Source organism: Talpa occidentalis, unplaced genomic scaffold (assembly GCF_014898055.3).
Source record: "Talpa occidentalis isolate TD23 unplaced genomic scaffold, MPIMG_talOcc4v2.1 talOcc4.13, whole genome shotgun sequence".
Taxonomy (NCBI): domain Eukaryota; kingdom Metazoa; phylum Chordata; class Mammalia; order Eulipotyphla; family Talpidae; genus Talpa; species Talpa occidentalis.
The window spans coordinates 38780198-38796600 of NW_023601322.1; the positions used below are offsets into that span (position 1 = coordinate 38780198).

The window sequence follows — 16403 nt, forward strand, 5'->3', positions numbered from 1 at the left end:
TCCATTGCATATTCTTTGCTCCTTTGTCAAAGATCAGTTGTCCATATAAGTGTGGTTTTATTTCTGGGCTCTCTATTCAGTTCCATTGGTCTGTGTGTCTGTTTTTGTTCCAATACCAAACTGTTTTAATTATTATGGCTTTATAGTATAGCTTGAAGTTTGGAAGTGTGATACCTCCTTTCTCCTTTGTTTTCATCAGTAGGGCTTTGGCTATTCATGGTTTTTTTTTTTTTTTTGTGGTTCCATATGAATTTCATCAGTTTTTTGTTCTATTTCTTTGAAGAATGTCATTGAGATTTTTTATTGGAATAGTGTTGAATCTGTATATTGCTTTTGGTAGGATGGGCATTTTAATAATGTTAATTCTTCCAATCTATGAGCAGGGGATGTCTTTCCATTTCTTTGTGTCTTCTTCTATTTCTTTTAACTGTGTTTTATAATAGTTGGAATAATTTTGATCTTCATATATCTGTTGATGTTTGTCTTGTGGCCCAGTATGTGATTGATTCTGGAGAATGATCCCTGTGCGCTTGAGAAAAATGTGTACTCGGATTTTTTTGGGTGCAGTGTCCTATAGATATCTGTTAAGTCCATGAATTCTATGTCTTTATTTAGGGCTGTAGTGTCTTTATTTATTTTTTGTCTCATTGATCTGTTCATTGGTGAGAGTGGAATGTTGAAGTCTCCCATTATATATATATTTTCTTTAATGTCTGTTTTCAGAGCTCATAATAACTGTCTAATATATTTTGGTGCTCCTTCATTTGGTGAGTATATGTTGATGAGTGTTATATCTTCCTGATGCATTGTCCCCTTGATCATAATGTAGTGTCCGTCTATGTCTCTTTTTTCTTTTTTTAATTTGAAGTCTACTTCAGCTGATATAAGTATTGCTCTTCCTGCCTTCTTTTGGTCCATTTGCTTGTAGGATTGTTTTCAAGCCTTTTACTTTCAGTCCGTGTTTATCTTTTGTGGTTAAATGTATTTCCTTCTCCGGGTATTTTAATTCCTGCTTTAATTTCCTTTTTGACTCCTCTACATTATATAATTTTGGTGTCTACCTCCGCTATAGGCCTCTCTTATTAAGTGTAGCAATGGGAGAGGACTAAGTTTGAGATAGAGTTCCAGCAAGGATTTGTTCCCTTCTCTGTTTAAGTATAGAGTATTGTCCTAAGGTGTTTATTCCTATTGCTAAGGCCCAGATACTCTAAATTCTAATTGATGGCATTGTGAACCTAATTTGTTATCTTGACTTTGGGTCCCAGCTAGGGAAAGTCACAAGTTATAGAAAAGAGCCTCGTCTGTATGAAGGCGGAGGTGAGCTTCTCTAGCCTTCCCCACTCCAGCCTTCCCCACTCAAATACTGGAGCTGCAAGTTCAAGCCAATAGTCACCATCTTACAGAGGTCCAATACCAGCAGCTACCAAGACTATTCACAGTCCTTCAGCTCCCCTGTTTAGGGCTATGGGGGGTCTCACTCTGGCTCTGGGTATATGGTTGCTATCCAGTTGTATAATTTCTGCCTTTGTGCATGTCACCTATTACTCCAGGGTTCTATCACAGACCTCTGCTCCCCTACTCCTATAGTCTCTAAAGTTAGAACCCTCGGTCTTATATACTCACTATTTGCACCCCTCTCTCCAGGAAAGCCCCTGATTCTAAAGTTCTCAATGTGGGCATGAGGCCTTCCATCAACAATAGAGAGACTCCATGCCATAGCCCTCTACTCTCTCATGCATTGCAGCTGCCCAGTATCATGCCAACAGCAATATTTCAATTTTCCCTACCCTCTTTACTGTGTCATCCCTCTTTATGCATCTGGTCATCCTTCAGGGATAATTGTCTCTGTTTACATATAATTTGTTTGTACATATTTGGAGGAGGCAAGTCTGGTTTCTTCACTCTGCGACCATCTTGCCAGGTTCCACCTTTGATCGTTGAATGTGATTTTTCTTCAACAACCAAACTCCTAAATGACATTCAGTCTTTCAGAAAAGAATATCTCCTATGGGGCCTCCCTGGTGGCTAGGAGTTAAGTCTCAGCACTGTCACCACAACAGCCTGAATTCAATCCCTGGTCAAAGAGCTAACCCACATGGCGCAGCAGACCTCCTCCTGTCTCACCCACTGCTCCCCTCAGCAGTGTATTTCAGGAAATCTGCCTGTTCTGCTCCCCATTCTGTCTCTGGTGAATCCTCTCACTCCTGCCCCTACTCACCCTGCATCTCTGGCCTATACCCCAGTTCTTCTACGCAAGTTAAAAAAAAAGAAGAACTCCAATGCCTACACCAGTACCAGCTATAAAGATTCCTTGAAAGAGTTCAAGGCAATTAATTTAATAACCAAAAAAGTAAGAAAAGCTACTGCACAGACACTTAAAAAACACCACTTACCCTCCGAGTAACAGTTGGATCTCGCTGTGCTTTGGAGATGAGGTGGCCAAGAAGGGTGTTGGTTCGGAGAAAACGCAAGCGGATGTTTGTTGCCTGGGTGAACTCTCTCAGGGTATTAGAGAAAGTAAAGTTTCTTGTACCTGGGCGGCCATTTACCAAGGATACCACAACCTAAGAGTACCACACACAAAATTTACCTGCAAGCAACTAAAAATAACTCACATGCCCCAAAGCCTTTGGTTTCTTTGAGTCATCAGATATTTGTAGGTGGTCATGGGTCTTGTTTATGTCTAAAAATATCACTGCTAATTGCATCTTCCCTCTGAATTCTGGCAATCTGTCCTTAAACCTGAGCTCTCAGATGTTTTCATTTCATTTTCAAAATCTTTGTACAATCAGTGTAGTTGTGGACACTAGTGCTATGAAATGTTGAAAGTAAAATGTTAAATCTATAACTGTAAGAAAACATTTTTGTCAAGTTGCATTAAAGAACCAAATCTAAAGTAATTTAAAAAAGTCTAAATTAGGAATAAAGGAAGTATCTGGATTAAAGTTGGCAAGAAGAGGACAAAAAACTGTGTACAAAACCCAGGTTTTGTTTTAAGGTGATAAAATCCAAATCCCAATCATCTGTGATATGAACTATGCACTAATCTTTGGAAGAATCAGGACAGAGCTGCTCAAGAAAGATCTCTCTGTCTATAAAAGGGAAACTTACACCCTTTAAAGAAGTTTATTTGAGAGCTATTTTATGCTTGCTATGGCCTCATAATTTCCACGAACTGTCCTCTGATTCTCCGCAAGTCTTCATTCACATAGTCTGCTGACTGCACAGGGCCAAATGCAACCTAAAGGGATAGCAAATATTTTCTCCCCAATAGATGCCACCTTGTCCAAAGGGACAAGGGATTGATGCTGCCACCCACCCCTCATCTCCTCACCCTTATGGAGATAATGAACTTATGAACTGGTGGGAGGAGTCTTTACTTCAATCACCAGCACCCCACTTTCTAAACACACAGAAAGGAGATCTCAAGAACTGTGAATCTTTAATTCCAAATTCTGATTTCCTAGAGAGAATTCAAGAAGCCATATAGAATTTCTGACCCAATTCCTCTGGAAGTCCATGATGTGGGTCTTTAGTGTTTGTCCCAAGGACAGGTTTCCATTTTGACCTATGTTAGACCTCCTTAAAAATGCAAGCCTCACAATGATGGAAAATCTGACATCCTCATGGTCACTTCTGTGTCTTCCCTCTCACAGCCTCCCAAATCTACTTACCTCACCATTTTCTAAAGGTACGATCCGGGAATAATCAGTCGTACAAAGTACATCATCATCTCGGGTGATAACTTTATTTGCCTCCCGCCCAAATTGCTCCAAACAGTCTGCTTTAGAATCTAGGAAGGGAACATTTTCATATTATAAGATAAAATATTATCATCTTGTAAGTAAATCTCTAAAGAAATCATGTTTCTGTCAGAAAATACAGAAAAAAGAAAAGAACAGAGGAGGGTTTAAGATTTTTATGCAAAAACTTGAAGTTTTAATTCATGAAAGAAAACACCAAGTCATGTCAGGCAACTTGACTTTCAACAGCAGTATCTCGAAAAGTGGTCCTAAACCCTCAATCCTCATTATGCAAGCTGACCCTCTAAGGAGCATTGATGGAAAACCCCATGCCTTTGTAAGGATTGTTACTGTCCATCTCAATTCCCCATAAGGCCCATAGACACTGATATTCTTCATTAGTGAAGATGACTGGGTCAAGGTAGGTGATGTCCATAAAGATGGAATTTAGTTCCTAATCCTTCATAAAAGGAAGAGGACAGGATGTACGGCCCAGTTATAGGTATACTGCATCCCCCCAAAAAAATGGGAGAGCTGCTATATCAAAAAAGACATTTCAACTTCAGTTCTTCGTGTGGTCCTTAGAACTGGTACAGACACATTTGAGAAATGGGGATGTTCTGAGGGTAACCCAGAAGGTTAAACCTGACCAGTCCCAAACAAACCATACTGAAACACTAAGTTTCTAATTAAATCCATAATCTTGATTTGCTGCAAGCAGTTTAAGCCCCTTAAACATGGTAGGCAAGATTACTTACGGGCAAAATATTGCCAGGGTGAGTAGGTGTTCCCAAAGTCTACAGATCTTTCCAAGACCCAAAGATCAGGGCGAGGAGAATTTGCAAATTTGATTAAAATATAGGCCACGTGGAAGAGCTGAGAAAACAAAACAGATACAATCATTAATATTACATCATGTGCAGCATGGTGACTATGATTAACAATACTGCATTGTATGTTTGAAAGTTCCTAAGAAGATAGATCTTAAAAGTTCTTATCATGGGCTCCCTGGTGGCGCAGGTGGTTGAGCGCTGCACTGTGAAGCTGTCCGCAGTCTCTGCAGCGCGGATTCGATCCGGCCAGCCAGCAAGAATCTCACATGGCACAGCAGACCTCTCCTGTCTCACCTGCTGCTCCCCTCAGCAGTGTATTTCATCAGTCTGTCTGTTCTGTTCCCTGCTCTGTCTCTGGTGAATCCTCTCACCCTTCCGCACCTCTGGCCTGTACCCTGGTTCTTGTATAAATAAATCTTAAAAAAAAAATAGTTCTCATTACAAGAAAAGGTTGTCATTACATGAGGTAATGGACATTAACTAAGCTTATTACAGCAGTCATTTATAACCGATACAAATATCAAATCATTAAGTTGTACACCTAAAACTAATATGATGTTATATGCCAATTATATGTCAGCAAAAATAATTGTTTTAAATAAACACCTCATTTACCCACAGCTTTGATCATTTCTATTTGAAGCTGATTGCTGAGGTCCTACATCTAGCACTATTTCTCCCAAGTTAAAAAGCCCTATTTCAAACTGTCCATCGGCCATCTCTACTTGGGTACACCCTCTCAAGCATAATGCGTTCAAACCAAAACCTTTCTCAACCAAATCTATACATTAATCTCCATTTTTGTTATGCCTTAATCACTAGGCCCTTGAATTTCAAAGAGCTTACAGGCAGTGTGATGTCTGTACATTCAGTGAAATCTGATGTCAAGCAACAGTCACCGCGTGCTAAGCCCTTCCAGGACCAAGAGCCAATAGTACAGCCAGGGTGTCTCCCAGGAGTCATGGTCTGACTCCAGGTCTTGGAGGGCTCACAGCTGCAGAGCTGAGCCTGCAAAGGCTGATTGCTGCGGTGCCAAACCTCCTTTTCCTGCACCACTCCTCTTGTCTCCTCTTCTCCTGATTGCTTCCCTCCTATTAATTTTCTTGTTCACCCACATACTCTTTTGCCCATGGCTAAGACAATGCAAGAGTACGACAGTGAAGAAGTGGGATTTCAGTCCTGCTTTCTTCATCTTCCCATTCTTCAACTCCAAGATGCCTCCTCTGAATTCTTGTATTCTACTCCCCTCTTCTCTCAAAATGTATCTGACTTGAATTTTGAATCTTAAAAGCCTATATATTTCCCAGAGTCCAGTATGACAATGCACAAGGGTGTGAAACAAATCTATGTTAACATGAGCAAGGCTATATCCACTCCCCCACACCCACTCCACACTCCCTGACCCAAAAGGACATATTCAGCAGTGACTTTTGGAAAAGGACTCCCCATGTCTCCCAGCAAACCCAGCAGGGCCATTTGAACAACAAGCTCATCTAGGTAGGGAGAGAGGCAGTCCTCAGACTCCTGGGGATCCTTTTATTTCATAGGGAAAGAATAAAGGAGTTTTACCTTCATATTTTTCATATACAATAGTATGGTGAGCATCCTTTTTTCAAGACTCAGAACTCTTAGCTAATGTAAATATTCCAAACTCAGTACTAGAAGTCAAAATATCTAGGACAATGGTTCTCAAACTTTTTGGTCTGAGGAGCTCTTTACACTTAAAAAATTATTGAGAACTTCAAAAATCTTTTGTTTGTAGGGTCATGTCTATTAATATATACCAGATGAAAATTTAAATATATATGCTATTAAAAATAAAACTATACTCATTAATTGTTAACAAATACCATATTTTTATGAAAAATTATGAAGTTTTCCCAAACATAAAAATTTTAGTGAAAATGATGGCTTTGCTTTACATTTTTAAATTTCCTTAAATAGAAAACAGCTGAATTTTCATGTCTGCTTCTGCATACAATCTGCTATGATACACTGATCTAGTTAACGTAGCTGACAGAAATCTGCTTCATGTTGACCTTAAAGTTTGAGAACCTCCTGAAAGTTCCTGGGGACCCCCCCCCCATGGCTTCTCAGTCACACTTTGAGAACCACTTGTCTTGGTCACAGAGATTCCCTTTGCTCCAAGAAGCCCCTATGTTTATGTGCCTGTGGAAGAATCCCCACACCAACTACTGAAAATCCTAAATTCAGTCAATTCTGTCTCAAACATTGGTCTTTGATCAAAAAAAAAAAAAAAAAACGAACAAAAAACTGCCACTTGCATTCAGATTAATGCTTCCAGCTTGTCTACTAATTCTCAAGGGGAAAGGATTCAACCTCATTGAGAAAAAAAAAAGTAGGAATTACTCTGAAAACCATAAAGCAGTATCTAAAGGTAGGAGAAATTATTCCAAAAGACAAATACAACTACTATGTGGTGAAAGAACTCATAAGAAATCTAAGAACTCTCAGTTTGGAAAATCAGAACATACTTCCTTTAAAACTGCACATCCTTGTCATCTTTCGAGCAGCCTCTCTCAGACCACACGTAAGAGTTTTTAGATATATAAGATAGAATAAAAATGAAACATTTTTGATACAGGAATCATTCAAAGCATTCTTAGCCTCTTCCATCAAAATCCTATAATCATAGCACTGTCTACCTCTCCCCGCCCACAAAAAACCTATTCATTTAATAATTCATGAGTTATTGATTGCTATGTTTCAGGTACTATTTTAACTAATTCACAAACATTCTCACATTTAGACCTCACAATAGAAAGTAGGATTTTATGAACTCCACTTTACAGATGAAGAAATGTGGCCTCGAGGGTTAAGGAATATGCCTGAATCTTGCAGGGTAAATGTCCAGAGCTGGTGCTTTTTCTACTCACTGATGCTGAACTATATACCACACAGCCTAATAGGTACTTAATGTTTGACCTGTTCCACCCTGGGGAAAATAGTTGCCAGAAAAGTTCCAGACATCACTTACAAGTATGCCAATATTTCATTATAGGAAGCCCACAAGCTAGCATACATCTCGAGGGTTATTTGAGTACAGTTTTGCCAAAGCTGCAGGTTCTGCTATTGGAAATCCAAGAAAATAAAATCACCTCCATGACTCAGACAGGAGCCTCCCTTGTTTCACTTCATCCTGTTCTGAGATAATGTGTGACCCCTTTGAAGCAGCACAGCAGTTAAAAACCCCCAGTCTAGCAGCAGCTGGAGACGGGCCCAGGGGTGTCCTCTGCTTGCTCTATGAGTCAGCCACACAGACCTAATTTAATAAGCCCACTAATTGCACCACCTCATCTGCAGCATCCGTCACCCAAGACATCATTCCACTTCAAAATGCGACCCTTTTTATCTTAGGAACTTGTCTCTGAGGTACCTCCACACACATGACTGCTGGCAGCAGCAGTTCATTTTCTCTGAGTCCTTTTACACTGACAGACTGTTTTCTCATCACCCCCACCATCGAGTGACTTGCAGTCTATTTTTGCCAAGTGTTTCAGCTTTGCAGCAAATCCTTTCTGAGATTTGAAGATTTAAATTGTCTCTTCAAGACCTCCAAAGTGTGTTCACAGCCTGGCCCAAGCCCATTAAATGGAAAGGTGTGGATTTATCCCCTTCTGTTTGATAATTTAAAATAATGTGCCTTTTCAATGGCTCCTTCTGTTAAACGCTTATCAATTACTTTTGTTTGTTCACTGCTTATTCAAAATATTTCAAAGCATTCATGCTGCCTGAGATTCACTAATGTACATGTGTGCCCCTTATGAAGGTAAAAGGCGCCAAGCTATGGAATCCTGAGAAGCAGAAAAGCAAAGGCAAAGTTATGTATTTTCAGAGAAACAACACTTGGGAATCAAAGATACAGAGGAAAAATTGACCAAAAAGGATTGAGTTGTAACCCCTTCTCCAAGTGCGCTTGGAGCAAATTAACGGTGGTTTCAATATTGTTCATGATCATTTATTCCAGAAATGTAAAGTAGTATTTTGAATAATGTTTTTTTTTTCCAATCTTAAAAGATTTATTTATTTATTTATTTATACAAGCACTGGATACAGTCAGAAGCGCGGGAGGGTGAGAGAACTCACCAGAGCCAGAGTGAGGAACAGAACAGGCAGACTGAAGAAATACACTGTTGAAGGGAGCAGTGGGCACAGCAGGAGAGGTCTGCGCTCCATGTGGGACCCTCGCCTGGCAGCCGGGGATGGAACCAGAGCTGCAGAGGCTGCTGGCAGCTTCGCAGCCCAGCGCTCAACCACTGCGCCACCAGCAGAGGCCCTTGAATAATGTTTTAATGAAGCAGATAATAATCATAAAAGGTGGTATATGAGGCACTTTGACTTCAAAAGTCTTTAAGATGAAAGGGGGCGGAGCAACATGGCGGCGAGGAGATGCTGCGAGTAAGATCTCCCATTAAAAAAAGTGAATAGGGAGGAAAAGCGGCAGGTCCCAGTGAGAAGTGGGACACGGAAGATAAACGGGTGACGCCAGCGAACTGCCCGAAGAAGAAACTGGCCATAAAAGAGGACCAGAAGGGAGGGAAGCGCAGAACCCTGCTCCCCTCCCCCGCCCACAGAGGCGGCACTCTCCGACCGGCAGAGAGGAGGAAACAACAAACCAAAACGACCCACAAGAACAAACGACGCGGCAAGCGGGACTGTGAGTGGAAAGGAACTATTGCAGCCACCACACCCCGTGAACGGGAGCTGAGGCGAACCCTGCAGGATCCGCCGCGGCGGTGAGCGAATGGCTCCTGGCGCCATTAGAGAAGAACAAAGACCCCGGAGACGCGCACACAGCCCGGGCTGCCGGTAAGCTGGCACGGAAACGCGGCGCGCTCGGGAGCTTGAAAAGCAAGTGCAGACCTGGATCGCGGCTGCCCAGGTCCCCGCGCCTGCGACCTAGGCTTGCGGGGAGACGACCTAGGCTTGCGGGGAGACGCACGGAGGTCCTCACTGAGGTGAAGGTCCCTCCCTGAGTGAGCAGGAACCAGGCGCCCAGGCACGGGAGCAGTGCAAAAGGCGCCATTCCCGCGCCACTGAACTGGGCTACAGCCCGCGTCCTGGAACTGAGGGCTTTGAACTGAGACCCGGGGCACGAAAATTCGGGGCGTGGGTTCTCCACGACGGTGGGGCACAAGGCAGACACAGCACCCCAAAGCTGTTGAGGTGTACCCTACCATTCCCGCTCTGTTCTCTGTCCCACGGGGTGGGGGGAGGCGAAAAACAGCCCCCAAGGACAATAGGAGAGATCTCTGGCGCCACCTAGCGACCAGGAAAAAAAAAAGTCACTAACACCCTATAAAACAGGACGTTTCTTAAGACTGCTTGAAAAGGGCAGAAGGTTTCTGGAGGACCCAGTGGCCAGCCGGGAAGTTATTCCACGCCAGGCCCCTTCCGACCAGCAGTCTGAGCCCACAGAGGGAGCAGGCACCCACGTCCGGGCAGACCGGGTGCGCAGAAGAGTGTGCCTGAAACCGGAGGCGCAGGGACTGCATCCCGCTTCGCCATTTGAGAACAGGGACATTTCTTCAGTAAAAACTGCCTAAAACCAGCAGAAAGCTCCCCCAGAAGACAGAGATGGCTCCTGGAAGAGCCAGAGGGGAGCGGAGAAGTTCACCCAAGATGTCAGTCAGTCCGAGCAACACAGTGTCCCAACGCATACGACAAATTAGAAAACAGACAGTAGGGAGTAGAAGAACCACACGCAACCTAAAAACTCCTCAGGAAAGAAGCACACCACAAAAAGAAAACCACTCCCCAGATTGCAACGACAGCAACTTGGAAGAACTTCTGAGCCTTCCAGAAAGAGAATTTAAAATTGCCATGATTAAAAAAGTGATAGATCAGAAGAAGGAAATTGAGTCCCTAAAGAGGGAAGTAAGAGAAATGCAGGAGATCAAAGAATTAATGGAGGAACTAAAGAACTCTGGGAAAAGCAATGAAAGCAGAATAGATGAAATGGAAGAACGAATAAGTAATCTTGAAGACACAGAAATAAAAAGAACCAAAACAGAAAAGGAAGAGAAGTACGAAGGAAAAAGAATGAAGAAAGACTTCGGGAACTATCTGACTCCATGAGGAAAGGAAATATAAGAGTTATAGGAATTCCAGAAGGAGAGGAGAGAGATGTAGGAACAGAGAAAATATTCATGATATAATTGAAGAGAAATTCCCAATGAGAAGAAGGAGCTGAAAATTGATATACAAGAAGCAAGAAGAACATCAAATTTCCACGACGAAAGGAAAAACACAGCAAGACACATAATAGTAAAGCTCCCAAGAATCCAGGACAAGGAAAAAATAATGAAGCTGACAAGAGGGAAGAAACAGATAACATTCAAAGGAAAACCAATCAGGCTGACATCAGACTTCTCTGAAGAAACACTACGGGCAAGGAGAGAGTGGAGGACATAGTCAACAGACTCCAAGAAAACAGATGCCAACCAAGAATACTCTATCCCGCAAAGCTCTCTTTCCTCCATGAAGAAAGAATATGGACCTTCCAGACAAACAGAAACTCCGGAATTTCATTGCAACTAAACCCCACTCCAAAAAATACTACAAGGAATCCTAAAGCCAGAACCTCAGAGGGACGAATAACAACGAAAGAAGACCAAAAAAAAAAAAAAAGTTATTAAAAGAATAAATAAATAAAATCAAAGGAAAGACAAACATAATGGCAAATACAGATGCTAACATATCAATATTAACTCTAAATGTAAATGGACTAAACTCTTCAATAAAAAGACACAGAGTTGCAGCCTGGATTAAGAAAAAAACCCAACCTTTTGCTGTCTCCAGGAAACACATTTAGCTACAAAGATAAAAATAGGCTCAAAGTCAAAGGATGGAAAACAATCCTACAAGCAAATGGGCCAAAAAGAAGCAGGAACAGCTATACTTATATCAGATAAAACAGACTTCAAACTCAAAAAAATAAAAAGAGACCCCAATGGTCACTACATTATGATTAAGGGGACAATACTTCAAGAAGAAATAACACTCATTAACATATACTCACCAAACGAAAGAGCACCAAAATATATCAGACAACTGCTGTCTCTCTGAAACAGACATCAGAGAAAACACATATGTAGTGGGAGACTTCAACACACCACTATCAACAATGGATAGATCAACAAGACAAAAAATAAGTAAAGAAACTAAAGCTCTAAATAAGGACCTAGAGCATTTGGGCTTACAGACATCTAGAAAACTAAACCCAAAAAAAACGGAGTACACATTTTTCTCAAGCGCACACGGATCATTCTCCAGGATCGATCACATACTGGGGCACAAGACAAACATCAACAGATACACCAAGATGAAATCATACCAACCATCTTTTCTGACCACGAAGGCTTCAAACTAGAAATAATCATAAAAAAGAAGGCAAGGAACTATCCTACCTCATGGAGATTAAAAGCCACACTACTGGAAGACCACTGGACTAACGAGGAGATCAAAGAAAAATTAAAAAATTCTTTGAATTGAATGACAAGGAGGACACCAATATCCTAAATGTATGGGATGCAGCAAAAGCAGTAATAAGAGGAAAATATATAGCAATAAGAAGCTCACATCAAAAAACAAGAAGAAAAAGAAAACAACCTAATCTCGAAGCTCAAAGTCTAGAAAAAGAACAACAAAAAACCCCAGAACCAGTAGAAAAAGAAATAATAAAAAACAAAGCAGAAATAAATGAAATTGAAACTAAAAAAAATCCAAAAGATCAATGAAACAAGAGCTGGTCTTTGAAAAAATCAATAAAATAGACAAACCCTAGCCAGGCTCACAAAGGAAAAAAGGGAGAAAGCACAAATACACAGAATCATAAATGAAAGAGGAGAAATCACAACGACACAGCAGAAATCAAAAGAATAATCAGCAACTACTATGAACAGTTATATGGAAAGTTCAACAATCTAGAGGAGATGGACAAATTCCTACAACTCTACAATTACCCAAAGCTAGATAAAGAAGAAATAGAATAAACAGACCAATTACAAGCAGCGAAATTGAAATGGTAATTAAAAAACCCCCCAAAACAAAAGCCCAGGACCTGATGGATTTACAAATGAATTCTACCAAACATTCAGAGACGAATTAGTGCCTATCCTTCAAACTCTTCCAAAAATTGAGAAGGAAGGGACAATACCAAACACGTTCTATGAAGCCAATATTACACTAATACCAAAACCGAATAGGACAACACAAAAAAGGAAAACTACAGGCCAATCTCCCTAATGAACACTGATGCAAAAATCCTCAATAAAATTTTAGCTATCAGAATCCAACAATGTATCCATAAGATAATTCACCACGACCAGTTGGATTCATTCCAGGGGCACAAGGATGGTTTAATCCGAAAATCAATCAACGTTATCCACACATCAACAAAAGAAATATAAAAACCATATGATAATATCAATAGATGCTGAGAAAGCTTTCGACAAAGTGCAACACCCATTCATGATAAAGCCCTTGAAATTCTTGGGATACAAGGAACATACCTCAACATCATAAAGGCCATCTATGAGAAGCCAACAGCCAGTATCATTCTCATGGTGAAAAGCTGAAAGCAATTCCATTAAGATCTGGAACAAGAGGGATGTCCACTCTCACCACTGCTTTTCAATATAATACTGGAAGTCCTAGCCAGAGCAATAAGACAAGAGAAAGACATCCAAGGAATCCAAATAGGAAAAGAAGAAGTCAAACTATCACTATTTGCAGATGATATGATAATATACATAGAGAACCCCAAAATCTCCACAGAAAAACTAATTCAACTCATCAATCAATTCAGTAAAGTGGCAGGATACAAAATCAACACGCAAAAGTCAGTAGCCTTCCTATACACAAACAATAAAATCGAAGAAGAAGATCAAAAAAACCACCCCTTTTACTATCGAAACAAAAAAAATCAAATATTTGGGAATATCTAACAAAAGAGGTAAAGGACCTATACAAAGAAAACTATAAAACACTGTTAAAAGAAATAGAAGAAGACACAAAGAAATGAAAGACATCCCCTGCTCATGGATTGGAAGAATAAACATTATTAAAATGGCCATCCTACCAAAAGCAATATACAGATTCAATGCTATTCCAATCAAAATCTCAATGGCATTCTTCAAAGAAATAGAACAATTATTGATGAAATTCATATGGAATCACCAAAAACCGAATAGCCAAAGCTCTACTGAAAAAAAAAAGAAGGAAATGGAGGCATCACATCCAGACTTCAAACTATACTACAAAGCCGTAATCATCAAAACTGCATGGTATTGGAACAAGAACAGACATACAGACCAATGGAATCGAATAGAAAATCCAGAAATAAACCCAGATTTATGGTCAACTAATCTTTGACAAAGGAGCAAAGACTATGCATTGGAGCAAAGAAAGTTTGTTCAATAAATGGTGCTGGGAGAGGGGAAAGAGAAGCCCACCCAAGATGCCGGCAAGTCCAACAACACAGTGTCCCAACGCATACGGCAAATTAGAAAACAGACAGTAGGGAGGAGAAAAACCACAAACCTAGCAACTCTCAGAGAAAAAGCACACCACAAAAAGAAAGCCAGCCCAGATTGCAACGACAATAACTTGGAAGAATTTCTGAGCCTTCCAGAAAGAGAATTTAAAATTGCCGTGATTAAAAACTGACAGAAGTCATAGGAAAACAATGATAAGGAAAAATAATCAACGATCAGAAGAATGCAATTGAGTCCTAGAGAGGGAAAAATGGTCAGAAGAAAGAAATTGAGTCCCTAAAGAGGGAAGTAAAAGAAATGCAGGAGTTCAAAGAATTAATGGAAGAACTAAAGAATTCTGGGAAAAGCAATGAAAGCAGAATAGATGAAATGGAAGAACGAATAAGTAATCTTGAAGACACAGATAAAAAGAACCAAAACAGAGAAGGAAAGAGAAGTACGAAGGAAAAAGAACGAAAAAGACTTCGGGAACTATCGGACTCCATGAGGAAAGGAAATATAAGAGTTATAGGAATACCAGAAGGAGAGGAGAGAGATGTAGGAACAGAGAATATTCAAAGAGATAATTGAAGAGAACTTCCAAATGTGAAGAAGGAGCTGAAAATTGATATACAAGAAGCAAGAAGAACACAAAACTTCCACGACGAAAGGAAAATACAGCAAGACACATAATAGTAAAGCTCCAAGAATCCAGGACAAGGAAAAAATAATGAAGCTGGCAAGAGGGAAGAACAGATAACATTCAAAGGAAAACCAATCAGGCTGACATCAGACTTCTCCGAAGAAACACTACGGGCAAGGAGAGAGTGGAGGGACTAGTCAACAGACTCCAAGAAAACAGATGCAACCAAGAATACTCTATCCCGCAAAGCTTCCTTCCTCTTTGAAGAAAGAATATGGACCTTCCAGACAAACAGAAACTCCGGATTTCATTGCAACTAAACCCCCACTCCAAAAAATACTACAAGGAGTTCTAAAGCCAGAACTCAGAGCGACGAATAACAATGAAAGAAGGCCAAAAAAAAAAAAAGTTATTAAAAGAATAAATAAATAAAATCAAAGGAAAGACAAACACAATGGCAAATACAGATGTTAACATATCATATTAACTCTAAATGTAAATGGACTAAACTCTTCAATAAAAAGACAGAGTGGCAGCCTGGATTAAGAAACAAAACCAACCTTTTGCTGTCTCCAGGAAACACATTTGCTACAAAAGATAAAATAGGCTCAAAAGTTAAAGGATGAAAAACAATCCTACAAGCAAATGGACAAAAAAGAAAGCAGGACAGCTATACTTATATCAGATAAACAGATTTCAAACTCAAAAGATAAAAAGAGACCAATGGTCACTACATTATGATCAAGGGGACAATACTTCAAGAAGAAATAACACTCATTAACATATACTCACCAAACGAAGAGCACCAAAATATATCAGACAACTGTTGTCTCTCTGAAAACAGACATCAGAGAAAACACATACGTAGTGGGAGATTCAACACACCACTATCAACAATGGATAGATCAAAGACAAAAAATAAGTAAGAAACCAAAGCTCTAATAAAGACCTAGAGCAATTGGGCTTAACAGACATCTATAAAACTAAACCAAAAAAACGGAGTACACATTTTTCTCAAGCGCACACGGATCATTCTCCAGGATCGATCACATACTGGGGCACAAGACAAACATCAACAGATACACCAAGATTGAAATCATATCAACCATCTTTTCTGACCATGAAGGCATCAAACTAGAAATAACCATAAAAAGAAGGCAAGGACTTTCCTACCTCATGGAGATTAAAACCACACTACTGGAAGACCATTGGACTAATGAGGAGATCAAAGAAGAAATAAAAAATTTTTTGAATTGAACGACAAGGAGGACACCAATATCCTAAATGTATGGGATGCAGCAAAAGCAGTAATAAGAGGAAAATATATAGCAATAGAAGCTCACATCAAGAAACAAGAAAGAACGCAAAGAACAACCTAATCTCGAAGCTCAAAGATCTAGAAAAAGAACAACAAAAAACCCAAAACCAGTAGAAGAAAAGAAATAATAAACAAAGCATAAATGAAATTGAAACTAAAAAAACAATCCAAAAGATCAATGAAACCAAGAGCTGGTTCTTTGAAAAAATCAATAAAATAGACAAACCCCTAGCCAGGCTCACAAAGGAAAAAGGGAGAAAGCACAAATAAACAGGATCATCAATGAAAGAGGAGAAATCACAACGGACACAGCAGAATCAAAAGAATAATCAGTAACTACTATGAACAGTTATATGGAAACAAGTTTAA

At 40.0% G+C, this 16403-nt stretch overlaps 1 protein-coding gene across 1 annotated transcript in view; it reads right to left on the minus strand.

Annotated features, from left to right (window-relative positions):
* The window catches only part of LAMA3 (laminin subunit alpha 3), a 262122-nt gene that overhangs the window by 180634 nt on the left and 65085 nt on the right, over positions 1-16403 (minus strand). Inside the window, 3 exon segments of the mRNA XM_037508729.2 lie at positions 2394-2564; positions 3675-3793; positions 4502-4619. Of these exon segments, the coding sequence (XP_037364626.1) occupies positions 2394-2564; positions 3675-3793; positions 4502-4619 (408 nt within the window).